This window comes from Prunus mume, linkage group LG2, assembly GCF_029339155.1.
Source record: "Prunus mume cultivar Tortuosa linkage group LG2, ASM2933915v1, whole genome shotgun sequence".
Taxonomy (NCBI): domain Eukaryota; kingdom Viridiplantae; phylum Streptophyta; class Magnoliopsida; order Rosales; family Rosaceae; genus Prunus; species Prunus mume.
In genome coordinates this window covers 33511165-33524896 of record NC_142699.1, presented here as the reverse complement: position 1 = coordinate 33524896, position 13732 = coordinate 33511165, and the positions used below count along the sequence as shown (strand labels likewise).

The following is a 13732-nucleotide window of genomic DNA, read 5'->3' as shown; positions in this document are numbered from 1 at the left end:
ACCGGTTTCATTTGGTATGGAGAGATATTAAATACCGAAAATACCAATAGAGTATGGTATGGTAGCGGTATCAAGATTTTGGTATCGGTCAATACCGTATCGTATCGAATATTATAACTTTATGTTTTTGTCATTTATGTTTAGATTGTGTTTGTATTTTTGTAAGCCATAAGACATAATTTTAACTATTTTGGTTTGTAAGCCATAAGGCATGAGTTTTAACCATTTGGATTTGATGAATATGTTAATGGATAAATATTGATTTGGTTGATTTGGATATTGAATATATTGATGGATATTGAATATGTTGAATATTTGAATTTGTAACTTAGGTATCACTTATTTTGGTGTTGAATATTGAATTGGTTCATTTTTAGTTGTATCATTTTGGTACCGAAATGGTACCGATAATACCGATACCGATTTGGCACGATACGGTATAGTACAAATTTTGGCAAACTATAATCTCATATAGTACTATACCGATTTAAATTTCAGTATCGGTAGCACGGTACGAGCTCAATACCGTATCATATCGTACCGTGTCCACCCCTAGTTTGTATTTGTAAGGAGTATTTTATTATATTTTTTTTTCCCGAAATTATATTGTATTTGTTAGTTTGTATTGTTAGGCATTCTTTTTTAACAGTTAGGAATGCTGATGATACAAGAAATGTATATATCTTGCGCTATTAAAAGACATTAATGAATATGTTCCTGCCTTTTCTTGTAGCATCTATAGAGAGAAGACTGAAGATTAAGAAAAAAAAAAACTTGTACCAAGAAATTGATGAAAGAACCTTGGAGGATCACTATCATTTAATTTGATAGGAAAGATGAGTACCTGCTAAATCTTAGAAGATCGATTGTAAAGAATTTCGGGCCATGGTTTCTGCTATGTTCTTCAATTTTCTTCTTATATTAGATTCAATTGCATATTCATCCTCTTAAGCAAAGTCTATTATATCTACTCTTTTGTTTGATTAAAAAGAATTAACTGGATTAATTTTTGTGTTTGTTAGTTTGAATAAATTAGAGTTTTTTCTATTAAAAGAATTAGTTTTTTTTTATTAGATTGTATTTTTTAGTTTGTATGCTTTAATTAGATTGTATCTTGGTAAATTGGATTAATTTTTGTCTTTGTTAATTAATGAATATTCACATATATATATATATATATTTTCTTGATTGGTTGTTGTTGGGATTTTATTTTGGTTTGTTTGAATAAATTAGGGTTTTGTTAGCTTGTATGATTTTTTATTAGATTGTATTTGTTAGTTGGTATGGTTTTATTTATTAACTATGAATTATAATATTATAGTTTCATTTTGATGGGTCTATTTTATATAGAATTTCTTTTAACATTTTACACATTGACCCCCGGAATGAAAATTCCTGGATTCGCCACTGGTGGGACTCCTATCTTCTCCATCTACTCCTTTGTAGCCATGTTAATTTCAATTGGAATCCCTAGCTCTTAACCTCAGCTATCTGTTCTTCCATTATTTTTCAGAAGCACCCAAACTATCTCATACTTTAGGTCAATTTTGATAGGAGGAGTTGTACAAAGTCAATTTTGTCAATCTAAGGCTGACTTCATAATTTTACTAACCGTTACTTAGCATAATGGGTCTATGCGAAAAATTTTAAAACTTGAATGAGTGTTTGTGTAATTTCTAGAATTTCAAGGAGTTACGTGTCTTCATGAACCTAGGTACTAGTTATTTTCGATTGGGTTCAGTATTATTTTAATATATATTTTTAGTAAGGTGCTCAGCCAAAGGCCCAAATATTATTTGACGACATTACTAATGCAAAGATTGAGCCCAAATAAATTTATTTTACTACATTACGAACACAAATGTACTTTGGTCCTTTCTCTAAGTTGAATGCGTAGGCATGCCACCACCAAAATACATGACATGTTACCCGAATGGAAGTGTGTAAATGATGTGTGTATGAAATTTGATTTTAAATCAAATGACTGAACTGCAAAGCAAATAAGGGTCTTTCATTTCCTTAAGGTAAAGGATGGTTAGATTTTTTATTTGATCTTTTTGGGTTAGGTCCCGTAGATGCAAAATTATCTATTTTGAAGCATGAATTAAAATAGTAAATCTTTTAGCTCCTTATTGCGGTGGAGGAAAAATAGGACGCAACGAAACGAAGTGCTAGGAAGTATATAACAAGAAAGTAAAGTTCTTGAATTAAAGAGGCCAAAATAAAGATAAAGAAAAATTCCAATAATAAATAAGATAAATAATTTAAATAATTTCAATAAAACTTAAAGCCAAATAAAAACTTAATTAAAGGTGCTAAAACTGAAGAACACCAAAAATTTTGAAGGTTGAAAGTGCTGGAAAGATAAATAGACAGAAATAAGTGATGGAAATGTAAATCTATATGCACGAAAGTTTGGTAGTAAAAGTTAAACTTGGTAAATCTAGGGGTAGTAAAATGTAATTTACCCTTTTAGCATTTTATTTCTGAAACTAGATGCACTGAAAATCCTTACAGCCCACTTTTTATTTATTAATGGGCTCAGGGTCCACCCACAGGACAACAATGGCCCACCCACGGGCCACGGTCACAGTGGGACCGTCTTCACCAATGTCTTCTTTGTCTCCCTTGTTTTGAACTCAAGCTTTACTTTATAAACTCCCAAAGCTTATACAAATTGGACTGAAGCTTTCAACTTGGAAGCTTCAGAACCCAGGAATTCCTCTAATGGCCAATCAGTCCTCCTCTTCTTACCCAATCCTTTGCGCTTCCTTCAATCAAGACACCAGGTAAACTCAAAGTTCACATTTTTTTTTCTTTCCAATTTATTTATTTTTCTGGTGGAAATTTGTAATTCTTTCGAATTTGTCAGTTGCTTTGCAATTGGGACAAAGGATGGCTTCAAAATATTCGATTCCAATACAGGGAGGCTCTGTTACGAACGAGGCAAGTTATCGAATTCATTTATTGCTTCCCAGAATCAAACTATGAAGAAAAAAAAGCACTACACTTTATTTTTCAATTTTTGTTTATATGGAAAATTATGCTGCAGGTTTAAAAAAAAAAAAATGATTTCTGTAGTGGGCTGTTTCCATTTATTTTAATATTTACTTATTTTATTTTGTTTTTGGTTAGCTATTGGAGCTTTCGTTATTGTTGAAATGCTATTTAGCTCCAGTCTTCTTGCCATTGTTGGAGCTGGTGAAGAGGTATGTAATGTAATCAGTTAGTTGTTAGTATTGGATTCTATCATGATAAATTTACTGACATTCTGACTGCTACAGCCATCTTTATCGCCACGGCGTCTCTGTCTCTTCAACACCACAACTGGAACTGCTCTTCGAGAATTAAATTTTTTGACTTCAATACTTGCTGTTCGCATGAATAAGAAAAGGTAACACGAAATTAGTCATCATGAGCTTGTGCTACGAATTTGTCTTGGTTAATTATCATAATAATCTTTAATTCGATGTTTCAAGCTGATATATGATATATCATTTCATTTGTTAACAAAATTTTCGAGCCTAGATATCATAGCAAATACAATTGGCATATTTGGCACTTGTAGACACTTGTTAAGACAGTTATCGAGGTTCTGTACTATATAGTGAGATTTTACAAAATTATCATGTGATAATGCTCCCCCATTTTAAAGTACCGAATTATTTCGAAGTTCTAGTTTGCTTAACCCTTTTTGGTTCTTCTACATGCATCTATGCAATGCAATCATATAGGTATGTATGGGCACAGCAAAAGTATGTACAAATACTTGGAAGTACATAGATTTAATGTTCTATATACATTGTTTTCCAATAAAAAAAAAACTATAAATGCTTTATTTTTTTGATACTTTTGTAAAATCATTTAAGTGGTGCAGAACTCACTCAGCCCATTGGAGATGGTTGTTAATCTATTAAGTGAACTTCAATATTTTCTCCTTTCTTGTTGAGGATTTTGATATGCTTTTTTGGGAAATGCAGACTTGTTGTCATTTTACAGGACAAAACATATGTATATGACATAAATAGTCTTGGAATCTTGGACACTATTGATACTATTCCAAATTTAAAAGGTGAAACTGGGTCACATTTCTTCTTGTACCAGTATGTGGATTCACATTCTGTTCAACCAGCAATCTGCCTCAAAACTTATTACGTATAACTTATCTTTTGTCGTTTTTTTTTCATTCTCCTCAGGGCTTTGTGCATTCTCTCCAAGTTTGGAAGGGTGCTTCTTGGCTCTTCCTGCTAGCATCTCCAAGGGATCTGTGTTGTTGTACAATGTCATGGACCTGCATTTACATTGTGAGGTTATGGAATATGATATTCTTTTTCATACATGACAGAAAGATGGTAAAATATGTATGACGTCACTTCATTTTGTTATCTAGATGAATTAATACTTCTGAAAAATGTTTTTCAACATGAATTCAGAGCTTTTGTTTTAATAAGCCTGAGTGTTCTTTTTTACCAGTAATGTGGAAGATTTGTGGTTTTGTTCCTCTTCTATCTTGTTGATCAATTTTCATGGTTCTGTTTCATCTACACAGCCAAAAGTATGCAGTAGAGGAAGCACACAAACTAGAAAAATAAATGTTTTATTTTTTATTTTTCGGAAGACATTAAAAGTAAAATGGTGTAAAGTGGATCCTGCAGCATGCTTCTTTAGATGCCTGCTTTCAAATCCTCAAGAATCAGGATGCTTTGCAACTGCATTTTGAAAATATGTAGTCATATTTCAAGAGTATCTGAATTGAATTTTTTATTTTAAAAATAAAGGATCAATCTTCATGGAATTTTATGCCTTTATTTAGTTGTATTAGATATGCAGCAAAAGATACTTCTTTTTCCATCTCCTAATTCTATGTATATTTATATTTCTTGAATTTGAACTACAGATAGATGCTCATCGAGCCCCACTTGCTGCAATGGCTCTTTCTTCCAATGGGACGTACATAGCAACAGCATCTGAACAGGGGACCATTATAAGAGTCCATCTAGTCTCAGAAGCAACTAAGGTGAAGAATAGCAAAAGAATTTCTTTTATCAAATTGAAGGGAAACAGTTCCTTTTTATCAAATCCAAGTAATATTTGTTGACCAGCACCTTGGATCTCAAACATATGTGTATATTTATATACTGCATAAGAATTACTGTTCCATCATCTCCTTTCCTGACTTATAACCTACAGCCACTGAAGCAAGTAGTGGCAGTACTTTTAATTGACTGTACTTTATTACAAGTAATATGGAGGTCTAATTAATCCTTCTTTGGCAGTCTTATAGCTTTCGAAGAGGGACATATCCCTCAACTATATTTTCTTTGTCATTTGGGCCATCTACGCAACTGCCAGATATTCTTGTGGGCACAAGTTCTTCAGGTTCTGTTCATGCTTTCTCTCTGGGGTTCTCTATTTATCAAAGGTGAGAACTAAAACTGAACATTTCCTTTCGTAACAACTGAACATTCTTTAGTTAGCACATTGATGTTGCATGTACCACATTAAGTCTTAATATATAAGGAAACTGACTCACGTATTTGCTTAATGTTGTTGCACTTTTCTCATGTCTTTAGATATGTAAAGCTCTAGGCCTTCAGTAGCATTTGCTTATTCTTTTATTTGGTATTTATCTTCCTTCAGCTAGTTGCAATTGCGGTTGCCCTAAAAGAGAAAGGAAAAGCTGTATTAATAAAATTATGTTCTGACAAATGATTAATCCTTATTTTATTTGTTGCATAAGTCTCACTGTTCAATCTTCGTGTCGAGTAAACTTATAAAAGAGTCTGTTCAAAAAAGTGAATTTACAAAAGAAGAAGATAAAGAGGCAGTTCCTTTCAAATCCTTGGTGTTCACAATGTTCATGCAGTACACTTCTTTATGTTTTCCAATGTTAGAGAATATTTTTTCATCCTTCTAATTTTCATTTGTAAATTCAAATCTCTTATTTCTCTCTCTTAGCAGAAGCAAAAGATCAGGAAGTTTTCTTGGATCAATTATACCTGGCTCTGTTACGGATGCATTGGATCCAGCCCATCATGATGTACTTCATAATGCTGCACCAGCAGGAGTCAAAAGGTGGACCAGTTTATAACTTACAATACTGTATGCATTAGTACATTTTTACCACTGGTCTACTGACAACACAGCACCATAGGTATGGCATATCATGTGAATGGGATGAGACTTATCTGGGCAGTCTGGCTCAGATTCTAAAAGTCAGTTGACTTCTGGTTGTTTCAAACTCTATTTTCTACTTCTAGGGGAAAAGTTCAGTCCTTTATGGATTCTCCTTTAAATTGAGTGCGGTCTTTGTCTACGTAACTGAACATGTCTTTGATATTAAATTATGATATAGGCGCTTCTGTCAGACCTTGTGGAAACAATTGTCTGGATAAATGCACCTTAATTTCTGGCCAGCCTTGTCTTTTGTTGCTAATTCTAAGTTCCATAGAAGATTAAGTTTGTTATGAAATCTTTTGGTTATTGGCTTTTTGGTGTATTTAAGGGTGAATTTCAAAAACATTGCGGTGTGATGCACAATGTGCACCGTGCACTTTTGGAATATAATACAGACCAGAGTTGCAGATTGAGATTTAAGAAGCAACAATATGTTTGACTGCTTTGTAATTATGAACTGCTTTCCAGTTAAGTAAGAGAAGTTATTGATAAGAATCCATTTTACATTATGATTATTGTGTTGCTGTGGAATTGTGAACTTTCCAGTTAAGCAAAGGAGTTTGTTTATAAGAGTGGGTCTTTATTCTTTCAACTGGCCCATGGATTAGGATTTTGGTCATAAGCCATACCTGGGTTGTGGACATTTGGCAATTCAGATTTCACTTCTGATATAATATCCTTTCTTGCTATTGTTTTATCTTTAGCCCATTAATTCCTAAAGTCAAGTTTAGTGTTTTATTTTTTAAAATTATTTTTTTAAAATTTTTAACAGCTATGCCGTGATTCGAAAGGTTGACAAGGTTGCTGATACATCAACTTCAGAAATTGTGGCTTGCAGGTTCGTTACCGGTTGTTGTCTGTAGTCTTATAAAGTTAAGTCTCTTCTTTGGTATTCCTTTGTTGACCCTCCCCATTCTCAATCCCTTTCTACAACTTAGGGTTCTGAATTAGCCAGTTGAATAATGTTCTCAACAGTAAATAATGTACAAAGCATTTTTATGCAAAACGTTTTTCACATGCCCAACAGGAGTGGCTCTCATTGGGCCATGAACTACTGCTGGATTTCCATGAATGATTAAATTAGTTTGAAGTACAAACTCTCATGTTTAAATTTCTGGTTCGTGATCAACTGGTTTTCATTGATGGCCACAAAAACTTGACGTGCCATCTCTCTGAGTTATAAGTAAAAGTACATTATTTACCAATATGCACTCTTGGGGAAGATGTGGAGGCAACAAATTCCTCACACCTTTGTGCAGTGTAGGTTTTGAATACTGTTTGAATAAAGCTACTTAATAATCTTTTCTTTTTGAGGTTTGTCTGCTTATGTTTTATTTATTACAGTTGTCGATTATTTCTACCTTCTTATTGGCTTGAATTCTTCCTATTTGGACTTTCATTTCAGGGCAACTATTTCCATTATAACATACAATGGGTACTTCCAGGAGTACAACTTAAGCATCAACAATCAGAATGAGTTCTCATGGAGTCTGGAGCGTGAATTCAAGCTACTGACTGTCATCTCAGACGATGCCATCAGCTCCTGATGAAAGTGTTGAATGGATCATCTCTGAAACTCGGGGAAGTGCACACTATTATTCAAGCCCAGCAGACAGAATTGTGCTAGTATGCTTCGAGGTCTAGTGACAAGCCTTGAAGGATCATGTAAATTGGGGGCAGTAATTGTTGACATGACAAGGTAACAGTAGGTTAGTATTGGGCATATTTCGTGTCGGGATCTCGTCCCAGATAACATATGATTAGTTAACAATTTGTGTGGTGTGCATAAAAGTGAAGATTTCTACATATATACATGTGAATAGTTGAACCCTTTGACCCTTCCCAAAATATGTATCTCTAAATTGATCATAACGAGCGGGTACAGTTTTTCAATAAAAGAAGTAATTATTTGGTTGGTCATAAATGCTTTTGTATCGTTTATGTAATGGTCATCAATTGTAAGTGCCCTCAATTGTTAGTGTGTATGTTTCCATCGGATCAAGAGCAATGACGTTGTGTTCCAGCAGCACAATTGTTTTTGTATTGAAGCTCTCATAACGTGGGAGGGGTAATTTTCTAAAAGTTCAAAATTAATTCAAACCATTTTAGGGCTTAAGTTAACATACATACCATAGGTAAGATTAGGGGTAGTTATGGTCCGGATTGGATTGGTTTCATCTCAAAATCACGGTCGAACCAATTACAATATAATGGTTTGAATCGGTTTGGTTTTGATAAAAGTCATGAAGGAAACCGAACCAAATCAAACCAATTTAAGACATTTAGTTCGATTTGGTTCAGCCGGTTTGGGCCTAAAGCCCTATTTTCATTCCTTTCACATTTTTTTAATATTGTTAGTTCAATTATAACTAACAAATTCACAATTTGCTCCATATTTAAATCATTTTCTAGGAAGAGTCCCTTCTTTGATTCTCTCGTGCTTTTAGGCTCTTTTTTTATTATAATCATTTGGGGTTCATTTAACCAAAAAGTTGGATACATACAAAAGCTAATTTTAGGGTTCGGTTAACACCCCAAAATATTTTGAACAAAAAAGTTGAATACATACAAAAGCTAGCTCTGTTCATTGTAATTTGTATTCCCTATTTATTAACCTTATTGGAGATGCATGCTTTATGCAAAAACCATGGAAAAGGTTTCTTATCTTTTTAAAAACTGATGTCTAAACCACAAACTGACTTTCCTGCCTGCACTTCATTGATCTACTCCATTATCTTTACAAGAAACTTCTAAGAACGAACATTTGATTAACAATAGCAAAGTTATGGGCACATGAATCTACAACTACCATTCTTTATACTGAATGCTGGACATGGTGGTGCAAGCTTTTTCACCCCTCCTTTCTGCACCAGCATTGGTCCATCATCAGAAAACTCATCGTATGACCTCATATCAAGTTAGTCGAGGCGAATTCCTCCAGTGCCTCCAAGAACTTGGCAGACCTGTGACCTCTCTGACGACAACTCAGTAGCCTGATTGAAACTGCTCTCTCCTCCATAACAAACATCCGCCACATCCAGTCTTTTGGCCTGCAGATGCTCAAATGCGTTCTTAATGGTTTTGCCGAAATCCAAATTCTTCATAAAGCTTTCTTCCCATATAGTGTCAAGAGACAACTTAAATTTTGAAAGTGAAGCAACCATTTCTTCATCTTCGTTTTCACACGTGATAATTTCCTGCCCCGTCCTCCAGATGTATGAGCTAAGGGCTTGTCTTAGTGATTCAAGGGCATTGACTCTTGAGAAAAGAGTGTACATCCTTTGAAGGTCCTCAATGCAACTCCCATCCATCAGCATTGTGAACCCCTAGATATATATATATATATATATATATATATATATATATAACAGAAACAATAATTAATTAAATTCAATACATAAGGGGAGAAATGATTAAGGGCGCAATCATAACCAGCTAAAAACCTTGTCGAGGATGGCGGATATATGGCAATCCAGAAGCTGCTTTTCTGCAATTCCAACTAATGACTTTTCTGTACTTGCATCCATATAGTGTAAACATCTTTCATGTTATTCACGCAACCTTGTCTGCAATATGTCACACAAAAATTACAAAGGTAGGCATAACTCATCTTAGGAGGATGGGTTAAAACAGGGCGGACTAATCTGAATAAATCACTGTCAAAAAAACAATTTGAAAGGAGAGAGAGAGAGATTACTCACCTCCACATGCTTCAAGTAATCTGGAACATCGGAATGCTGCATGTATTTCACGCCTTCAGCAGCATAAAATTCAGATGTCCATTCAAGGTATAAAGCGTTTCCAAGCTTTCTGAGTAAATTCCTAAAGCTTTAAACATCTTCAGAAGACGGCTAAGGAGAGTCTTATCCACATCTTCACCTGATCTGGAAAATCAGAACCACAACGTTGCAGATTAATTAGTTGCAAAAAAGTAAACGTAAAAATTCAATAGAAGCCTTGTAATTTGTTAACAGATAACGTTCAAGTCTCACATCTTGATGCACCTTGTTGGAAAATCCTATAGAAACATGGGTAAAGAGGACATGGTGGAACCTAAATGCACTGACGTGAGGAAACATGTTTATGTCTAACTTCATTGTAGAAAGGGGTCGGGGTCAGGGTTGGGGGAGAGAGAGAGACCAAGGCTGTAAGTTACTAGCTAGAACCAAAGATCAGGATGTTGAAAGGTGCGCGGAAATGTCATATTTGACTATGACCGGGAGCCTCATATCCAACTATGGCTGAGTTGCCGATTGCATAGAAAGCCTCCGCCACCATTCAGAGACCAAAAGAATCACTATCTATTCTATAAGAACTTGTAAACAGATGTCAAAATCTTTCCCACAACAAAGAATCTTTCTCATTGGCTAAATGATAGAATACAGTTTCCCTTTCTTTATCGACCATCCTTAAAAGGCAAGTGACGATATCAGACTCAACTGTTGGAGATCGGAAAAGATGTTTGCGGAAAAGCTGCAACCCCATGTCCCACAATTTAGGCAGCTTTGGTGTTGGTTTCCCTTCAAATCTAAAAGGAGATAAGGCTGAACCCATAATACGATTGATCAAGGACATCCGTTCGGAATGATCCTGCCAGCATGTGTCGAGCAGGATAAGAGAGCTACAGAATCTGGGGTTTGGTACTGAACTAAGGATTCCAATTCTGCAGCTATGTGTCTCTCGCACTCATCATGAATCCGTTGATAAAGACGACTTGATCCCATCTCGAGCCGAGAAACCTCACTAATAGACTGAATAAGAAGAGAAAATATTACATGTTTTGTCATAACGCATCCAAGTTGCAAAAAGCTATTGTATTTAAAACAAATAGAAATGTGGTTGATTCTACCTCAATAAGATTCAAGCAATCAAGAGAATGGAGAGCAGCTTCTTTCTTTAAGAATATCTTGGAAATGGCCGACTTAACCTCTGTCCAAGTTTCCTCTTCAAAATTTTCGGGTATGGTGGGGAAAGCTGTGTAGAGGCAAAACGCATAAATGGACATAAAATGTGTCAGTGAGGTCTATAAACATGTATTGTAAATTGAAACTATCAGATTCAAATTTCTGACATGGGAAAAGCTTTGTTGGTTGCCCAAAGGTTATTAGGCATGCAGGACCAAATGAACTAATAACTTATAATTAAGACAAACGAAGAAAAATACACACACACACACATATATATAGCTAATCCAAATTCAAACTCCCTCACATCTGCATACATTGTCAGACAAATTTATAGACACTAATCATATATATACAGTCCCCTTCTATTGAGGGATCTCTCAAATAATTTTATTTGAGGGACATCCTTTAGGGTACCCTCCAAATTTTTTTTTTCCAATAATCTAAACCATATATTTTTTAGGTCTTCATTCATAGATCATCCTTACAAAAAATTAGACAAATCGGAAACCGTTTCGATATCCAATTGTGTCCTATAAAATCAACGAACACGATGCTTCAAGAAAGTACTAAAATTTCAATAACTCAATTGAATGGTCAAATGATATCGGATTCAAGTGATTTTTTGTAGAGGAGATCTTTGAATGAGTATATACAAAATAGAGGTTTGGATTAATGAAATACAATCCAAGGTGGGCCTTACAAGCAGTGTCACTCAAATAAGCTTATTTGAGGGATCCTCAATAAAAGCTATGTGTGCATATATATGTATATATACGCATTACGTGAAGGTGGATGTGTGAACATGAGAAGGAATTTTATAACCAATTAATCCATGCTACATGCATAATTTTAGAAGAGAAAATTAGACTTAAAAGATGGTTGAGAGAGAGAGGGTTTCATAAAGAATATAAATATATACAAAATAGAAAACAACAAGACATAACCTAGAAACTGGAAATTATTATCAGTTACAGAAGAATTGAAAAATTAGGCAAACAGAAAACGGCGTTTGGGAAGGAGAACCCTTACGATCCAAGATTATCATGACGCGCTAGCTGCTTCATAGGCTGACGGCGGACAGAGGACTTTCTCTGGTACAAATTGCCCGTGACGGCAGGCTCGGAGGGCTAGTCGGACTTCACATCTTCTACAAAGGCCATGGTAGAGGTATAGGTCAAAGTCGACGACGTCCTTCTTTTTCAGAGCGGGATTGAAGTCTTGCGAACCCCGAGTGCGAGTGAAGATTGTTGGAAATATATAAGTGAGAAGAGAGCAAGAGAGAAATATGGGAGAATACAGTGTCCACTATATATGGTTCGGGTTACTTGGAGGTTAGGGTTAGTTTAGGATATAGATATGCATATAGTACGAGAGCAGTGAAATGTTGGCTCACTTAAGAAACAAATTCTCTCCATTTTGTTTCTTTTCTATTGATCCATCGAATCATTTCTACCAAAGTGAATCATATTTAAATGAAATAAAATTACAATTATATTTGCATTCAGACCAAAAAAAACAGGAACCTAATAATACAAAGGATAATATTGAACATCAAATATGCCTAAGAAACCAATTCTATGTCGCATCTTTCAGAAATCAGAAAATCCACGAGAAGGGACCTCTTTCGCAATCACAACGTCGTACTCCGGATCGAAGAAGTTTTCAACTCCATGAACAATGAGTCGTCCATTGTTGAAGAGAACCCAGTCAATGACTTTGACTTGGTTAAGAGAAGGGTATGATGCACGGGTGCCGGGTAGGGAAGTAACAACGAGAGGATGACCCGGGAGAAGAGTTTCGACCTTGGAACCATGATGAAAAGGTGCCTCCATGGTATGTGGGTCGATCTTGAATGGCACAATATGGTACTTGAGGAGTGTCAATGGAGGAGGCTGAGGATACTTGGAGTCAAAGAAAGCTTGGTCATGAGGGCAAAAGAGCGTAAGAGTGGTGCTGTGGTTGATTAATTGGGTTCGGATCAAAGGCTCAAGAACAGTTTCTAGGGTTAGTGCCATGGCACCATAGCCTTTGTGAGAGAGTACAGCTGACACCCAACCAAGATTTATGGCTGATGATTTGGGTTGGTGTATTTTTGATACGGTTGGGCACCTTGAATGGTTATAAAGAGAGTTGATGCAAGTAGAAGGAGAAAACATGATATCGCAAACTTGGAAGCCATGGGAGAAGAAAACAAAAAAGGCAAAGCTGCTAGGTTGCTATATATAATTGCTTGCGTCTATAGGATCTGAGTCTGTGAAACGAAACCAGAAGGGTGAGGCTATATATACTGATTGCTATCCTTATCCCAATCCCAATCCCAATACCATAGAGATTTCTATGCCTTTTTCTTTTCAGACAAATATTAATTTACTTGTGTTTATCTCAATATCAATATGAACCTTCTCCGAAACCAACGTACGTAGTGTAGTAGTTTTTAATTTTTTTTTTTTTTCATTATGGGGAGATGCCACAAATTTGGACATTATATATATATATATTTTCATAGAATCTTTCCTATTAAGAGGGCCGATAGCATAATAAACTCACACACACTACATGGATACTAAGACAAGTACCAAAATTAGGTTGTAGAATTGTATGTCGTTTAGGACTTCTAATAACATTTTGATAAACGAATGTATTCCGTT

At 35.2% G+C, this 13732-nt stretch overlaps 1 protein-coding gene and 1 pseudogene across 3 annotated transcripts; one reads left to right on the top strand and one right to left on the bottom strand.

Annotated features, from left to right (window-relative positions):
• Positions 1-2631: 2631 nt before the first annotated feature.
• ATG18B (autophagy 18 B-like protein) lies at positions 2632-8101 on the top strand. 3 transcript variants are annotated; one of them, XM_008225366.3, is made up of 11 exons: positions 2632-2789; positions 2873-2946; positions 3136-3209; positions 3285-3394; positions 3981-4072; positions 4197-4309; positions 4898-5017; positions 5277-5422; positions 5959-6075; positions 6950-7015; positions 7583-8101. In XM_008225366.3, exons 1-11 carry the CDS (start codon positions 2728-2730, stop codon positions 7722-7724), a joined length of 1116 nt encoding a protein of 371 aa, XP_008223588.2. In that variant the 5' UTR covers positions 2632-2727; the 3' UTR covers positions 7725-8101. The 3 variants fall into 3 exon arrangements, with proteins under 3 accessions (XP_008223588.2, XP_016646856.2, XP_008223589.2); XM_016791370.2 differs by having other exon boundaries at positions 6950-7049; positions 7583-7722; XM_008225367.3 differs by having other exon boundaries at positions 2633-2789; positions 5962-6075.
• An 826-nt stretch (positions 8102-8927) lies between these two features.
• Positions 8928-13099, bottom strand: LOC103323427 (cullin-4-like; annotated as a pseudogene).
• Between the last annotated feature and the right edge of the window lie 633 nt (positions 13100-13732).

Coding starts and splice junctions, on each gene's coding strand:
- ATG18B (XM_008225366.3), top strand. CDS start 2,728: ATGGCCAATCAGTCCTCCTCTTCTTACCCAATCCTTTGCGCTTCCTTC. Junction 4,310..4,897: donor ACCTGCATTTACATTGTGAG/GTTATGGAATAT, acceptor TTTGAACTACAG/ATAGATGCTCATCGAGCCCC. Junction 7,016..7,582: donor TCAGAAATTGTGGCTTGCAG/GTTCGTTACCGG, acceptor CTTTCATTTCAG/GGCAACTATTTCCATTATAA.